Source organism: Hibiscus syriacus, unplaced genomic scaffold (assembly GCF_006381635.1).
Source record: "Hibiscus syriacus cultivar Baekdansim isolate YM2019G1 unplaced genomic scaffold, ASM638163v2 tig00112281_pilon, whole genome shotgun sequence".
Lineage (NCBI taxonomy): Eukaryota > Viridiplantae > Streptophyta > Magnoliopsida > Malvales > Malvaceae > Hibiscus > Hibiscus syriacus.
The window spans coordinates 367,266-384,417 of record NW_024063292.1 but is presented as its reverse complement, the minus strand read 5'-3'; the positions used below and the strand labels follow the sequence as shown (position 1 = coordinate 384,417).

The 17,152-nt window shown below is 32.1% G+C and overlaps 1 protein-coding gene across 1 annotated transcript; it reads right to left on the bottom strand.

Moving 5' to 3' along the window:
- Nucleotides 1-439: 439 nt before the first annotated feature.
- Nucleotides 440-4,092, bottom strand: LOC120177071 (RNA demethylase ALKBH9B-like). Its single transcript, XM_039183314.1, has 6 exons — nt 3,824-4,092; nt 2,913-3,518; nt 1,735-1,820; nt 1,299-1,609; nt 1,111-1,182; nt 440-1,015 (listed from the first exon to the last, which is right to left on the bottom strand). The coding sequence occupies exons 1-6, from the start codon at nt 3,993-3,995 to the stop codon at nt 763-765; spliced, it is 1,500 nt and encodes a 499-aa protein (XP_039039245.1). The 5' UTR covers nt 3,996-4,092; the 3' UTR covers nt 440-762.
- Nucleotides 4,093-17,152: the final 13,060 nt, after the last annotated feature.

Sequence of the window (17,152 nt, the reverse complement as noted above, 5' to 3'; positions counted from 1 at the left end):
AATGATTAGTATGCAAAACCTATAGTGCTGCTATATACCTAACATTTCACCTCTAACATTTCACTTAGTGTTGACCAATTTAGTTTGATATAATTATAAAGGTAATATATGTTTAATTTTTTTTTAGTAATAACGTATACATTACGAACATAGCTACTTTAATTGACAAAACACAGATGCAGCTCTTCCAACTAATCTTAAATTCCTATAGAGGATATCATAGTGCGTTTGATATCATTACTTGAGAAAAGACAGTTCCAAGAGAATGATTATACCCTTGATTGTATGCCACAGCCCAATTCAAAGGGCAAAATCCCATCTTGATGGAAAAGTATGGGAAAGTATATGAAACTCGAGTGCAAAAGACTGAGGAGAGCATATTTGATCTCAAATCCTTGAATTGGTCTATTTAAAAAATGCTAAGAAACTAATTACGCACATCGTTTTATATAATTACAAACCTCAATGAGAACCTGAGCTATGATTTTTCAGAAATGTGACATCACACACACCCTCTAAACTTCCAACCTAACCCTATTACTTAACTCCGCAATCTATTCCAGGGCTTCAAAATAAGATTTTATACCAATCACAAATGCCGAAATGATCGATAACCAGAACGGAGAAATAATGTGCACATTAGACATGCAGCAACTCATTGCCTGCTCTGATTCACTGTGAACCTTCTCTTATATGAAGAGCCTCTTCGAGGCTGGGTTGAGGATCGACATTCCGATTGTTCATTAATCTCTGTAAAGCCTTTCACTTCCCCTCTTCTAAATGGTTGAATTTTACACGGCGTTCAGATATAAATGAGTTTATTCCCCTTGGTCTCTGTTCAGATATAGGTGAATTTATTCCCCTTGGTCTCTGTGCACCGACTGATCTAGGTGAATTTAATCCCTTTGGTCTTTGTGCATCATATGTCAACGGTTCAATGCCTTGCAAATCAGGTTCTGGAGTATATCCTACTGGTCGTTTCAACTCATCCATTCTCCTAAATGTGATCGATATCCTAAGGGAAGCAATAGAGCAGAAAGTTAAATGAACAAAAGTAAAATAACAATCTTCACAACAAATAGTAAAAAGATCATAAATTTAAACTTGTACCTCTTAGTAGGAGCTGCAGGCACACAATGCTTAGCAATATCTGTTCCATTTCCATTTAAAACCAGAACTGACCTGAAAGGAGAAATAACTGATTTTAAGTTTTTAACTCGATAGTTGTAAACAAACAATGATTACATTACTTGAGTTTATAGAGAAATAGGATCGTTAGTGCATGAAAAGAATCTTACCCCACAGGTAGAGGAATTGCAGTTGGCCCAGAAAACTCACCAGCATCTACAACCTTCAAGTTTGACCCAAAAAGTATGTTGCACTCACTAAGAAACGATACAGTACAGAATGGTCTAACAAAATCATGGTTGTCAATGTGAGGAGGTATGCAGTCGCCTTCTTCATATATATTGACTCTACAACTGTCAGGCACACAAGTCGCAGGAAGCACATGCCATCTGACCAGCCTTCTAATTATCACCTTGAAGAGATCGGGTATAAGATATACCAATTCATTTTGTAGAACCCCAGGAGGGTTACCATTATTGTCCTGCCACCAGAAGGAAAACATAATAAAGCTTTTCAGATGTAAATATAACCACTTGTGTTGTGACTACAGTGTCTCCAGACACTAAACTAATATTCACAGTTAAACATGGATACATAAAAACTTACCACTGCATAATTGTAACAGCAACCAAATTGGATGGTTACGCGTCCTTTTCCCCGCATCCAATTTTGCGGTGCTGTATATGTGCGTTCTGTAGAATATATTCCACAATGAATAATATATGATATCCTTCAACATCAATTACTTAAATATGATGCATTGTTTTAAACATAAATTGTTGAGAAACCATTAATTTGGAAGATGACAGATTAGCAAGTTGCACACAAGGATAACATAATGCTACAGAACTTTCCAAATGCTCCACTGAATTGCTAAAGCTCATCTGATTCAATGACCAATAAGAGGAGCAAAGATATTCTTCGACATCAATTACTTAAATGTTATGCATTGTTTTAAACATAAAATTTTGAGAAACTCTTAATTTGAAAAGATGAGATATCAGCAAGTCGCACACAAGGATAACATGATGCTACAGAACATGATTCTAAATACTCCATTGAATTGCTAAAGCTCATCTCATCCAATGACCAATAAGAGGATTAAAGAAGCCTACAAGCCTCCTTCATAAATTGATTTTAGAAGAAATGAGTTAAAACTAGCCTCTGGGTAATCCACTGAGATATAAAAAGAAGACTAAATAAAAAAACAAAAACAAAACCATGGTAAAAAATTGAAGTACAACCCAAAGAATCCATGATCAGAATGAGGATTGAATCACCCAATCAGATTCTTCTTGGAATGACATACACGAGATACATCTGAGAAGCCCAAAAAATGATTCATGGAGAGAACTGAATCTAATTAAGTAGAATCTGTTTCTGACCTAACTAATTAACCAAAAACTTATAATCCAATGTTGAATAATAGACAAGGAAACAAAGAGTACACCGACAGGACTTAAGGACTTCAAAGCTCTGCTCAATTAATTCTATTTCTACCACTTTGACAGTATATTAAACAAAAATGAATTGCATACTCCGTATTTGCATGTGCTCCTTGAATGTTATTTATGCTAACACATGACATGAAATTTGCTACTTTCTAAACATTTCTATTGAGTTAACCATTATATTATAACAAGCTCAATAATTCTCCAAAAAAGAACCCTAGTCAGAGAAACTACTCAAGAATAAAAAATCATATTCACAAATCAAAGAACATATAGCAAAAGCACTCAACAATACAATCATATGAACAGGATTAGCAATATGTAAATACTGACCTTTCAACTCTCCTTTTCTCCCCATCTCCTGAAGCAGATAAATATGGTCAACTATCCTCTTCTGTTCTGCAGCACTGAAAATTCCCTCATGGAGTTCAAGCCCCTCGAGAATATTTACAAACTTCCCATTACCTCCCTCAAAACATATAAAATCTTTCTTCCTCTTCACATTCATAAACCTAATGTACTCTCTCTGATCTCTTGGCAATTTAGGCTTCTCGACACCCTTAGATATCTTCAACTCCCTGGTGGCAGCAGTTAAACTAACAATCCGCTTGCTTGACTCTGACCCCAGTTGCTCTTCTTCTTCTTCCTCAAGCTCATCATCCTGTGCCATGTCTGCCCATGATAGACGGGGAGCCGGGGTTCGAACCAAAGGCGACACGCTGGCAACTCCACCACTAGTGGATGCTTCTCCAATGGGTTCAGACCATCCATTTTCCCCATCTTTCCAACTACCCAATGAGTTGGCATCATCATCTTTTGAACTTCCAATCGAATTCACAGCACAATCATCATGAAGATTCTCATTTAATTCTTCCAATTCATTATTGTTGGGAGTAGAAGGGATTACATTCAGATCAGGGTTGGCCAGCGCAGCATCTCCTTCAAGTTCCACAACAGAAAACATAAACCATAAATTTCTCTCACTTATTTATACACATATCTACACAAAACCCTCATTGCAGCAGTCATGGACAAGTAAAATAAATCGAAGATAATATAATCTATGCTTATTTACTTCAAATCCGACTTAGAAAGGACAATTAGCAAAGGACATTTGTTTTCAGTAAAAAAAACAAAAATATATCGATAAAAGCAAGGCGCAATAAGGGAATTTTATAAGGGAAAATCCTAGTTTGAACTTTATTAAAGTTGAAAACATGACAATGCTAGTAAAAGGAGGTTACCTGGGTCTAGAGAGCGGATTCGTTGGGAGAAGGTTTGTGTGCATCGGTGGCAGAGATCTCTGGAAAGGAAAGGTAGCCACGTGCTTAAGAACTCCGACGCGATTCTGAGTTCGGAAGGCTCATACTTGATCAGAAACGGGTCTTCCCTCTTGACTCGCTCCAGATCGTTCATTGGGGTTGTCCGAGTTTTGAATCGGTGAAGAGAGAGTAGGATTCTTGTGACATAGAACGGATTGTTGTGAGAGAACAAAAAAGAAGAATAAGTTCACAGTTGAAAAAAATTAATCAAAATTAAAACCAAAATATTTGTGCCGCTCGGTGAGTACGATTTTCGTGAATATAAAGAGAGCAGGACGTAGATGTTATTTGCAGAATCTTTTAAGATGTTTATGGTAATTTCGCTTTCATAGATATTGGGATGAGGTAGTTACTCTCCATATTAAGGGTGACATTGGTTTCATACTTTTGATTTACTTCTACTTGATTATGCATAAATAGGGATGGCAAAAAAATTCGAATCCGATACGGAAAATCGAAAATTGAATTAAACGGGTCGGGTTCGGGGATGATAAACGGGGACGGGATAGGGACGGGTATGGTAATCCTCGTCCCGATTACCCGCCCCGATACCCGACCCGATAAATATTAAAAATAATTATTTATATATATATATATATATATAATATTAATAAATTTAATTTAATAAAAATATATATTTAATTTAAATATATATATATATACCCGGCCCGATTCCCGGCCCAATACCGACCCAATAGCCGACCCAATACCCGGCCCAATACCCGTTTAAATAACCGTTTATGCTAAACGGGGATGCTTGTTTCCCCGCGGTTTTCCCCGATTACCCGACGGGGATTCCCGTTTAAATCCCTGCGATTTTTTAAACGGAGACGGGTACCGGTTTTTTAAACAGGGACAGGGACGGGGGACCAATACCCGGCCCGAACCCAGCTCGTTGCCATCCCTATGCACAAACCAAGCAACTCCTTAATTTTGGGAATTTTATATTAATTTTTTAAGTTTTTAATTTTTATTTTGATGAGTTAATTTTATTTTATAATATTTGAATAATTTTTTAAAAGAATTAATTTTTAAGTAAATTTAAGAATAAACTACTCCCTCTATCTCAATAAATACGTTTATTATTGACTTTTTAAGAAGTCAAAAATTTTAAACTTTGATCATGACTATTTTAAATATTTTAAATAATTAAATTTTATAAAATATATATTCAAAACTACTTGATTTAAAGTTTTTAAAATATATTTTTCAATTTTTTTATCAATAACAAATTTTAAATAATAATGAGTCAAAATTAAAAAAAATGACCAAAAAAGATCAACATTGGACAAATTTAATGAGACTGAGGGAGTATATATTTTAATATGATCATCGATATTTCAATTTTTTCAATTAAATCAATTAACTATTTAAATAATATAATTAAAACACATGCCATTAATATTTGAGGGAGTAGTTGATGTGTCAGTTAATAAAATTGATATAATTATATATTTAATTATCATTATTTTCATATTCTATTAATTTGATCATAATTTTAAATTAATTCAACGAATTTAATCCTTCAATATGTCATGGTTGAGAGAAATGAAACTTGGGTCTTGAAAGTGGAGTTCGATTGCTTCTATTGCTAAACTAACTTTTAGTCGAGTGTTACAACATATATTAAATGTCAAAAAAAATGAAAATGACCATGGGAGAACTTAACATAAAATAACTAAAAATGTGAGAGCACTTAAATTATTAAAACAAATTGTTATGTTTTGAGAATATCGTAAGGTTTTTAATAAAAATAAAAGAGAGACTTTAAAAAAGAAGAAGGGAGATTATAGAAATTCTTAACTAATTGTAGATTCTAGATTCTTGAAAGTTGTCCATTTTCTTAACTAATTGTAACAGCTTCCTTCTCAGGCGACAACTAAGACAGATATTCCTGGTAGACTCCCAGCTAGATCTGTTTCTGGGCCTGTTCCTTTTGTTCTTCTAGAATCCATCTCTTTCTCACGTGACTTTTTCTTCCATGCTTTTCTGAATTGCCCCAATATCTTCGATTGAAATCCTAATTCCCCGGTTCTCTTTTTCCAAATCCCTAATCCCTCTTTCATTTCCTCCAATTCCTTCACTTTGATTATGAATTCTTCGTCTTTCTCTTCTCCTTCATTCGTGATAATACCCTCTCCATGAGAAGATCCTTTTCCCAAGGATCAGAGGTAGGAAATCACAATAAAAAAATTGTATAATCTTTTTAAGTATTGTGATTGGAATTCAAATTCGTCCATGGGAATAACGACTGAGTAACTGCATGTTTATACCTTTTGACAATCCTTTTGCCCAAAATCTTATCAGGAAACACCTTCAATTGCCCATCATGAAGGATTCGATGTAGCCACTGTTTTTTCACCAAGTTTTCATTTTAGTAGACTTGTATGAAAAACTGGGTGGATACAAGCCGTATCTAGTAAGGAAAGCTTATACATGACCTCACCAATCTTTTTAATAAACTTATAAGGGTCATAAAAATAAGCTACTAACTTCAAATTTTTGTAAGTGTTAGGAAGCTTTATCGATAAGGTTGCAATTTCAGGTAAATCTCATCACATATATTAAATTGCTTTTCACTTTGATTCTTATCAGTATTTTGTTTCATGTGGGTTTGTGCTTCCTTTAACTGATCCCTAACAATCTATCTGAGTTGGTCCCTTTTCTGCAATAATTCTTGAACACTTTGCATATTAGATTCAGAACAACAAAGCATCATAGTGATTTATAGCCATAAAGTGCCTCAAAATGGGTTATTTTCAGTGTTGTGTGGTAGTTAGTATTATACACCACTCATCATGGGGTAACAATCTTGCTCATCGGATAGGTTTTTAAAAACATAAACCTCTCAAGTATTGCTCAAGACATTGGTTCATTCGCTTTGACCATTTATTCTCATATGTAATGGGGTAAGGGGAGGTAAGATAGTAGGTTGCCCCTAACGTCAGATTGAGAGCAGCTTCCGTGGGAGACCTCCATATTATGAAATGCCCTCCGGATGGTAAATTATGCTAAAAAGTGAGTTGATCCCTAACTGTTTCATCTGCTCTTTCCAAAAAAAAAAGTTGGTGAATGTAGGGATGTAAAACACTACCCAGCAAAAATGATTGAAACTAACTAGAGTCAAAACTGTTTATGACTCATGTCAACGTTTTTAAAATGAAAAATCGAATTAAAAATCAATTATGATTTAGTTTTTGAAAATTTGGGGTTTTTGATGAAATTGAAATTTAATTCGAATTGGAGTCACCATTTGACCTTTGGGCTAGGTAGGTCGAATACCTAAAATTGTTGTTTAAAACAATTTCAAGAAAAATTATTTTAAGACAAAAAATGGTATGTGTTACCAAAAATTCATTTGTAAGAGTTCAGAATTCGATTACGCGTGGGGAAGGGTGAACGCTGCCACAATGTCCAAAATTGATACATAGTCGCTTATATGTTATTGCAATAGTGGATTTTACGAATTCAAATTAAAATATGATTTATTTTTATCAAATTTTGGTTAATTATTTCGAATTACAAAATTGAACAAAAAAATGAGTAAGTTTATTTCATGTTCATTGTTCATTTGAATATCGTCGAATCGCACCACTCCTGTCGAGCGGTACATTTCACACCCATTCTACGAACAACATTCTCGGAAATATTCGAGTGGGACATTAAAATATTATTAAATAAAAAAACATTTAACGAAAAAAATATACGTACATAAATAAAATTCATAAAAAAATAAATATACAGACACATAAATATACACATATAAATATTTAATATAAGACAACCCATGCATATCGATATTTACAACAAAAAAATGCACATGCTAAGTTATAAGGACTAATATACAATAAACAAACCAAGCAAGGACCAAATCGGCATAAATAAAAACATAGAGCTAACCTGACAATAATCCATATCTTTAATCCTAAAATAGTGATTAATTTACATATAACAAAAAATATAGGGACTGAAAACATAAATAAATCGGAACCGTACATATATTAAACAAAAAGGCCTAAAATGAAATAAAAAGAAATTGATATATCAGACCAAATATTTAACCAAAATATTAAATCTTATGTACGATGACTGAAACGTAAAAAATAAAAACATGTAAGGTTCAAATCCATAAATAGCCCACTTTATTTCAAATTAGCATATCAAATTACAAAACACGGGGACTAAAATTGTAATTTCTCCTAAAACTATGTAAACACAAGAATAAGGAGTCCGAAACTATGTCGTTTTGCCCGGTTTTTAAAAAAACCAAAAACAAGGTTTATTTCTCATCCCCCATTTCCTTCCATTTGATTCTAGCCGAGAGAGAGAATTCAAATTCTCTCAACTTCCCTTGCCAAGGGGAAGGCAGTTGCCGTTACTTGCCACCACCATTGGTGGACTGAAAAAAAAACCAAATCTCACAAAAACCCCTCTTTCCCCTAAGCCTGAAATTGATACTAGTTTTGCATAAAACCCAGCCAAATCTTTAGATTTAGGGTTTTTACCTTTTGTAAACTCAAAAAAAAAACCCGGGGACTTTTTAGTTTTTCGACGTGCTCCGTACCAAGGTAAGGTATTTATTTTCTTTTCTTTTCTTTTTCTCTTGTATTTTCTCTCCTTTTTTGTTCAATTTTTACTTCTTTTTTTCTATTTTATTTTCTCTCCCTTTTCTGGTTCGACTTTTCCTTCTTTTTTTCTCCCTTTTTGGTTCGAACCGCCTCTGATTTATTTTTCTGTTCGATTCCCCCTCTCTGCTTACATGTTGGTTTTTATGCATTTTTTGTTCAATTTTGGTGAAGCTATGGTGGTTGGTTGATAGGGGAAATGATTTCCCTACATCATTCCCGATTTTACGGGATTATTTTATTTTTTTATTGAAGGGTTTTGGATTTGGTTGATTTTAACTGATTTTCCTCACTGTTTGTATGAGATGATGATGCTTAGTGGTTGAAACGGTGATTGAAGGATGACGGGAGTACGTGGTTTGAATAGTGGTGGTGATGCGACGAGAGTAGCTCCCTAAGGTTAGGTTAAATTAGGGCTAATGTTTAGAAACCCTAGTTGAGTCAGGCCGGGTTTGTCATTTGGACCAGCTTAGTTGGGCTTCGGGTTTACTAACTTGGGTCGGATCCAACTTGAGTCTTGTAAATTGGGCCTCGGTTATGGGACCTACAAAACCTGCAACTCCTAATTTTGATCCTCCTGTTTCTTGGTACCTACGTATAAACCACTTACACGCTAAGCCATAGACTTAGTGAGGCATAATAGAACATGTAGCAATGAATTCATGACACATGCACTACTATCATTCCATCGTGACATTACAACATGTAACTACTAAACTATAACATATAAGATCATGACATGCACAGACGAAACCTAACTTCTTATGAAAGTTTCAATTTAATTTATCTTTAGATTCCCATGTACATTATTGAGAACAAGAGGTACGTGAGTACACTGAGGTTGTGCACAAATGCTGTCACCACAGCTCGAATAAATTCCCACTAAGGGCACTTAAAATTTGTCCCGAATGACTACTTTGTCCCGAATGACCACTATGTCCCGAAGGACCACTTAAAACCCTCGACTCTTGGCATGCCAACTGTACCTACAGCTCTCATATCATATAACATGGGCTTAAATATAAATACACTCTTCTATCCTTTCTCATATAAAACACATCATATACTTCACATGTACACATATAATCACTGGTCTTATTATACATAACTTGAATTTATTCTCTTATGATTTCATACATCACATATTACATCATATTAAAACATGTATGAGTTATGCAGGTACTCATTATAATATTAACATATGTATGTACATGAATATGAAATCATGAAATCAAATAGAGGAAATAAACTTATCACAAGTCTTCTTCCCATAAAACAATATTCATACTAACTATGATATGCATTCACCATAGTCTTTCTTAATCCCAAATCCACTTCTATAATTCTATCTCTTTAGATCGATCCTGACTCTAAGGTTGTTCCAGAACTTGTTTGTGCTCAATATCTACACGAATATAATCTAATGAATATTGGGATTTGAAATACTCAAAAAGGATTCTTACTAAATTAAACTAAATAAGATACTAATATCAACTTTTCCAACCTAAGTAGTATCGGTACTACAAGCACAGTATCGATACTTCTATTCTAGGGTACCGATACCCCTCGGTATCGATACCAAAATTGGATTCGATGTTTTCTGGTATCGATACCCTTAAACTAGTATTGATACTACTATACTATGGTACCAATACCTCCACATTGGTATCAATACCTCAAGAATTTCTTTATTGAATTTAGACTGATGGTATCGATACTGTTTAACTAGTTTCGGTATCCTATACCAAATGTCCCTATTTTACTCTTAAAGTATTTGTACTAGATGAAATAGTACCGATACCCAAGCCCAGATTTTTACATTTTAAGCCCGAAAATTTACTCATTTCAGCTCAAACACTTCATATCTTAATCTCTTTCCTATTCTTAACTCAAATATACATACTTAAATCCATTTGTACTCATCTAACACATCTTTACCTTCAAAATTCTATCATCTATATTGAAATCAAGAATCATACCAAATTTCCAACATGTTCTAATTCCAATTCTAACACTTCATACTTCTTAATTAGGTTGATGACAAGTCAATTCCAGTCTCAAACTTTATTTACTAATCATCTTCCAAGATTTCACTTATTCCCTTCTTATCTTTAATCTTTCCTAACTTCCTTATCATTTGATTTTAAGATAACTTAAGCTTTCCTTAAGCTTAAGTATCATCTAAAGACCATAAACCCAACTTAAATTCAATGAATAATCCCTTAACAAGAAACTCACCTTGTAATTAGCTTATACACCAGAAGAAGAAGAAGAAAGTTCTCTGGAAACTTGCTTTTGCCTCCTCCATTCAACGTGGGTTAAATATAACCACTTCCCAATTTAATTATTTTCTCTACCAAATGACCACTTTATCCTTCTATTACTCCTTCTTTGCAATTTAATATTACACAAAATTTCCAATATAAGTCCTTGAACTTTTCATATTATCTACTTTAGTCACCAAATTCTGAAGTTTTATAATTTAGTCACTAACCCGGTATTGAGGATGTTACAGATTTCTTCCCATCAACTTTTATTGGAGTAGGTGTATTGACCTATTCCTATTCTGAGGTCATCTAATTTGGTTCATCGTTTCTCCCCGTCAAGATTCATATGATTTGTTCCACATAGTCTTGATTGGTGTTCATCCTCGATTCTATACTGTTCAGGTAGTTTTTTTTGCTACTCCAACCATTTTGGAGGCTTTGTTTCATCAGTGGCTTGCTCGAATTTTTTTCCAGATCTTCCAGTTGATATTGTATGAAAATGAAGTCAGTAGATTCTACCATGGTTTGAGTCTTTTTTTTATCAGTTTGATGCATTGCAAGGAATTTAGACTCTGATACCAATTTGTTATGTTCTAAGAATATTTTAGGGTTTTTAATCAAAGAAGAGGAAGGATTTTAGAAGAGAAAAAAAGGAGATTACATAAAATAATGCATTCACTGATTCATCGGATGAGATTTTCTCTCTCCTCATTACATAGTTTTATTTCATTACAATGTACTATAGATGTTAGATTCTCGACAGTTGGCCATTTGTAACAACTTCCTTGTCAAGTGACAGCTAGGCTAGATATTCCCGGTGGGCTCATAGCTGGATTAGTTTCTGGGCTTGTTCATTTTCTTCCTCTAGAATCCATATGCTCCTCACGTGACTCTATTTTCATGCTTTTATGAATTGTTCCAATATCTGAAATCGAAATCCCTAATTCTCCGATTCTCCTTTTCCAAATCACTATCCCTTTTTCATTTCCCCTAATTATTTTGCTTCGATTCTAAACCCTTCGCCTTTCTCTTCTCGTTCATTCGTGACAGAAATTCAATTATTAATTTATAAATAATACATTATATATATATATATATATTAAAATAAAATTAGCATAAATTTAAAATAAAAATTAATTTAAATTTTATTCATTTTATTTATAATCTCAAGTAATCTCTAACCCTTAACTTCGTATACTATCCATTCACTCTTGCTTGCAGAACTTTTTAACTTTACTAACCATGTCTATAATTATTTTCCTCTATTTATGTATAGAAATATATTATGCTATAAAGTATACTATTCAACAATTCAGAGTAAAATACTTTAAGATTCATTGATATAATTTCTCTTAATATCATTTTTTTATCTACATAAAAAATTATTAAATAATATAAACCAAATTATCTCAGTGGTCAAAGAGATTATTGTTATTCTTAGAGGTCTCACGATAAAGCACTAGAGATTACAAGGGTGATGAGTTTTCATTATCAAATTGTTGAGAATATTTAAAACATGCAATACATTGTAATCACCCTAAATTAATAAAAAAAATGATACTAAATGGAAAATAATAAATTATAAATCTTATCACTCAATTTTCTTTCATTTTCATTTTTCTTTCTTTTTCTTTTTCTTACATAGATTATGTTCATCACTCGTCATGATTGACCACCGCCAACAACGACTGAAAAATTTTAAAAATTTCATCAAATTTGTTTTATCCTCGTGAACATAATCTGATGACTCTTTAATAAAAAAATTTAAACTCCACAAATCTAACGTTAAAAACTCATTTTCCTTTTATTTCTTTTTTTCTTCTCATTTTGTTATTTGAAGTTTATGGTGTAAATATTATTATATTATTTTATATTTCCTTGTACTAAGATAATATTATTTTAATCTCTCCCCGTTCTTTCTTTATATTTCCTTTCATTCATATCAATGTATATGTGCTATATTTATGATTTTCTCCCTTTTCATCCATCTGTGTTATTGCATTTTAACATCAATATTTGAATTAGATCAGATAATGCTTGTCACCCTCTTCTCTTTTCCTTTCTATTATTGGAGTATATTGATACCAATGATTTTGTTTTCTTTTTGTTGGATTTAATTTTTTGTCTAAGATCTTGAATATCTTGAGTTTTTAAAGAAATTTTTTATTACATTTGATCAAATAAGTTTGAAGTAATAACAAATTCTCCTTTATTTTTTACTTTAGTATAACTTCGACAACCAAAGTCTCTGTTTGAAGATCCTAACAGTAAAAAGACTTTTCTTAGGATAGAATAACATATCTTCATTCGAGTTTCATCCTATGATGGATAATAGAGATCAAATAATAAGAAATCGAAGTTTTCATCGATGGATTCATGAAGTTTTGGATGTTTTCTGGTTAAATAAATATCAAATTTTCATTTGAAAAAGATAACGAGTTTGGTGAAAAAATTATGACTCATCATTGGTGATTGGAGATTGTTAAAATTTTGGTTGGTTCAGACCTTAATCTCATAAGTGCGCCTAGGCGCCAAGCGCAGGTGAGTGTGGAGGAAAACGCCTTTGGCGAGATTGGTGCAGTGTAGAACAATAAGCCCTCTCAGGCGCACGTTTTGGGTGTTTTTCTGCATAGGCGCCAGATGCGTACTTCTTCCGTCTTTGGGATGAGAAACTAGGAAGAAAAATGGAAGAAATAGGAAGTAGAACATATTAAAGAGGAAGAAAGAAGAAGATAAAAAAAGTTCAGTAGAAAGAACAATAGAAGAGCGATAGGAGAAGACGTAGAAAACTCTCTTTCTTTTATCACATTTTCTCATTTCTTAACCCTAATGTTTGACCTATTAAAAAGCCCAAATCTATAGAACTCTAATATTTATTTATAACAAATTATTATAGCTTTTTCCCATAAGTACATTGCTTTTATAATACATTTATGCTTTTTTTTTAAAAAAATTGTTTATTTAATAATATATAATTAATTTTAAAATAATAAATTTAATTAAATAATAATTATTTAATAAATTCTATTAAATATAAAAATTAAATTGTAATAATTTTATTTTAAATTGATAATAAAATTAATTTGTATCATTTAAAAATAAATAAAAAATATTTTTAAGTATTAAAATAAATAAATATAAATCAATAAATGATATATTTTGGTGAAAGGGGTAAGAGGGGAACAAATAACGGTGAAATTAAAGAGTGTGGAAAGGAGATTAAGTGTTTTAGAAATAAATCAATGAGTGGATAGCGTATGTAAATATACTCGTATAATTAACTTATAAAATTTTAGTGTAAATATATTTAAATATTATTTTAAGTATAAAATATGTTTTATAACTAATTTATAGATTTTTAGTATAAAAGTGTACGTGACCAACGAAATGTGTGCGCCATGCACCTAGGTTCTAAGGATCTTTTACGTCTAAGTGAGTCTTGCACCTTTTAGAATCAAGGTCTAGAAAGAAAGAGAAAAATATACAAAGAAAACGAAGAAAGAAAAAAAAAAAGAAATATTTTTATAAAACTTTTATAGAGATCCAAACAACGCCAATTTGATGGCTTTTTTATAAGGATAAAAAATGATACCATTTTGTGTGTGTGTCATCAAATCGTTTACCATGTTATCAATCATTTTTTATTTAATGTTCGAGCAACCAATAATTGAGCAATGTTAAAATTGAGTGATAAACTTGATTTTTTTAAAATATTATTAACTAAAAAAAGTGAGAAAAATTGAGTGATGAAATTTATAATTTATCTTAAAAATAAAAAGAGTCAAAGTAAAATTAAGAAAAGGTTCAATGATCATCACACTTCCTCCTAATGAGACATCTCTGCATTCGTTTGTGAAGGCTTATCCAAATGAATTTTTTTCAACTAGCTTTTCAAATGTAAAAACACTGCTTTTTCAGTTTTTTTTCTTTGTCAATAATCACTTTTCAAACATGAGTTGTTGACTGAACATGAGTTATTCGGAAATACTTCTGCATTTCAAACAGAATTTTGAACTGATAACACTTCCATAAATATTCTGGAACAGTCCCTTGGTTGTTACGAAAATTAACTCTAACTCAAAACTGTAAAACTGCTATTATGAGATACACAAAGAAACAAATAGAAGAGTAAACAATTTATAAAAGAAATGACAATGGAATTATATAACCTACTATTAAAAAAGCTCTCCATAATTTTGTTTTGGAAGCTAGAAATCACAAAGATAAAGAGAACATGACCAATGTGTCACAAAGGTCCTTCGGGTGGTCATAGGTTCATGTCTCGACTTGGAATATGCGGTGGATTCACCATCGTTCACTTTCAAATTAGATGAATTAGACACCTCGAATTTTTCATTTATCGGATCTGCGTCTTACTAGTGATTTGTCATATTCGGAATTCGTTTACAATCGAGGAATGATGAGCACCTTCAGATTGCCCTTTCGGTACCATTAAATTACCCGATTGTCATAATGGTAAAATTGTAATTTAAATAAGAATTTAAGTTTCAATCTAGATTACTTACCTTTGATGAACTTTGAAATTTAACTGATTTCTTTAAAAAAAATTAAAATTAATGTTAGAAAAAATGTAAAATAAAAAAAATGAATATTGCATGTCGCAACAAACCCTTCAGGAGAAAAATGACTAATTATGACAATGAGGTTTTTGAAATGGGTTTTAATAAAAAAAAATATGGGAGTCGCCATCAATCATTTTTAAGGTGCGATTGAAACCTAAAATCATATAATTTTAATAAAACATTTTATTTTACTAAAAATACCAAGTTTCAATCTATGGAATCAGAAATCAGGTTCGGAAGTCAGTTAAGCATGGGGAATGATTAGCAACTTACAACGCCCAGAAATTGATACCTAATCGAGTACCTTATATTTTAAAATTGGAAAAATTGAGTTCAAGGTTTTATTTAATTTAAAATTCATTATATTTAAAATTCATTAGGTATGCAAAGTTTGGAAAAAGATGTCGGTTTAACAAGACCAATAATAACCACCTCGTGCATTTGTGCGATAGCTTCATTATTGATCCTAATAAAAAAACCTTTTACTTGAAGATCAAGAAATCATGACATGGAGTTTTGAACATGATGTCGATTTACTTCGGGAATCAATAGTGATCACCCCTGGGCATTCATGCAGAAGATACACTGTTAATTCTTTAATAAATAAACATTGCCTTATTTTTGAAATAAGATGCAATCAAACAATTCGTTATTGAACCTAATTATGTTAGGTGGGTTAATTAAGGCAATCCTCTAACTAAGAGTGTCAAATTATGAAATTTAAAAAACCTAGGTGTCTAAACCTAAAAATTAAGGCTTTCATATTAGCCCTAATTGATTTTAACCAATTATTGAATTGAATAATCGTTACGGACCCTCGAGAATTTAATGGAGGAAAAAATTAAATTCTCCCTAAATTAAAGGACTAAAGTGAAATTAAACCTAAAGTAAAAGCTCTAATTAATAACCCTAATTAATTATGTCAATTGAATAATAAATTTGAATCCTCAGGCATTAGTGCGAAAATCAAATTGAAAATTTCCCTAAATTAAGAAGTTGATGGGATAAACTTAAAGAATTATAAATTTAGGGCATAAACCTAAAGTTTAATTATTCTAGCTAGGACTAAATTAAAAGTAATTTGAACCTAAAGGGTTTAATCTAAAAATAAGACTCTAAGACTAAATTAGAAATATGCAAAATAAGGCAAAAATACATACAATAAATTAAAGGGTTAAATGTAATTAACAAAATTAAAATAGGGATCGAAATGCAATAAGATAAAAAATACAACAAACAATTCGAATTAATTTAAATATATGTACTAATCTATATGTTAGTTTTAGGTTAAACTTATTTCTCTCCCACGGTCGCATCCCAGATTCCCTAGCGCCGCCTCAAACGCCTCCGTAGACGAACGAATAAACCCCCAACGACATCGCTAAACTGAAACCCTCCACTTCACTCATCCGAAACCAAAACAAAAAGATAAACTCTTCTACCCTAAACTCTAAACAATACCAAGAACCAAGATAACCCAAACAATAGAAACGACTGAAAACCCACAATCTTTCGACACCCTAATGCGATGAAACCAACTTCCAGCGAAGATTCGAACAGAACAAGGAAAACCGACTAAATCCCTCTTCTTCTTTTTTGGTTTAAATTTGGCTTCTGATTTCAGAAAATTGCTTGGCTTCGATTTCTAAAAAAGGGAAACCCTTTGCATTGCTTTCTCTCTCAAAAAACCATATAGAAAAAAGAAAATCCCCTAAAACTTACTGGAAAACATTAAATAAAAAGATGAAAACCTTTGCAAAAAAAATGCTCTGCTTT

Coding starts and splice junctions, on each gene's coding strand:
- LOC120177071 (XM_039183314.1), bottom strand. CDS start 3,995: ATGAACGATCTGGAGCGAGTCAAGAGGGAAGACCCGTTTCTGATCAAG. Junction 1,821..2,912: donor GAGAAAAGGAGAGTTGAAAG/GTCAGTATTTAC, acceptor TATATTCTACAG/AACGCACATATACAGCACCG. Junction 1,610..1,734: donor GCTGTTACAATTATGCAGTG/GTAAGTTTTTAT, acceptor TTCTGGTGGCAG/GACAATAATGGTAACCCTCC.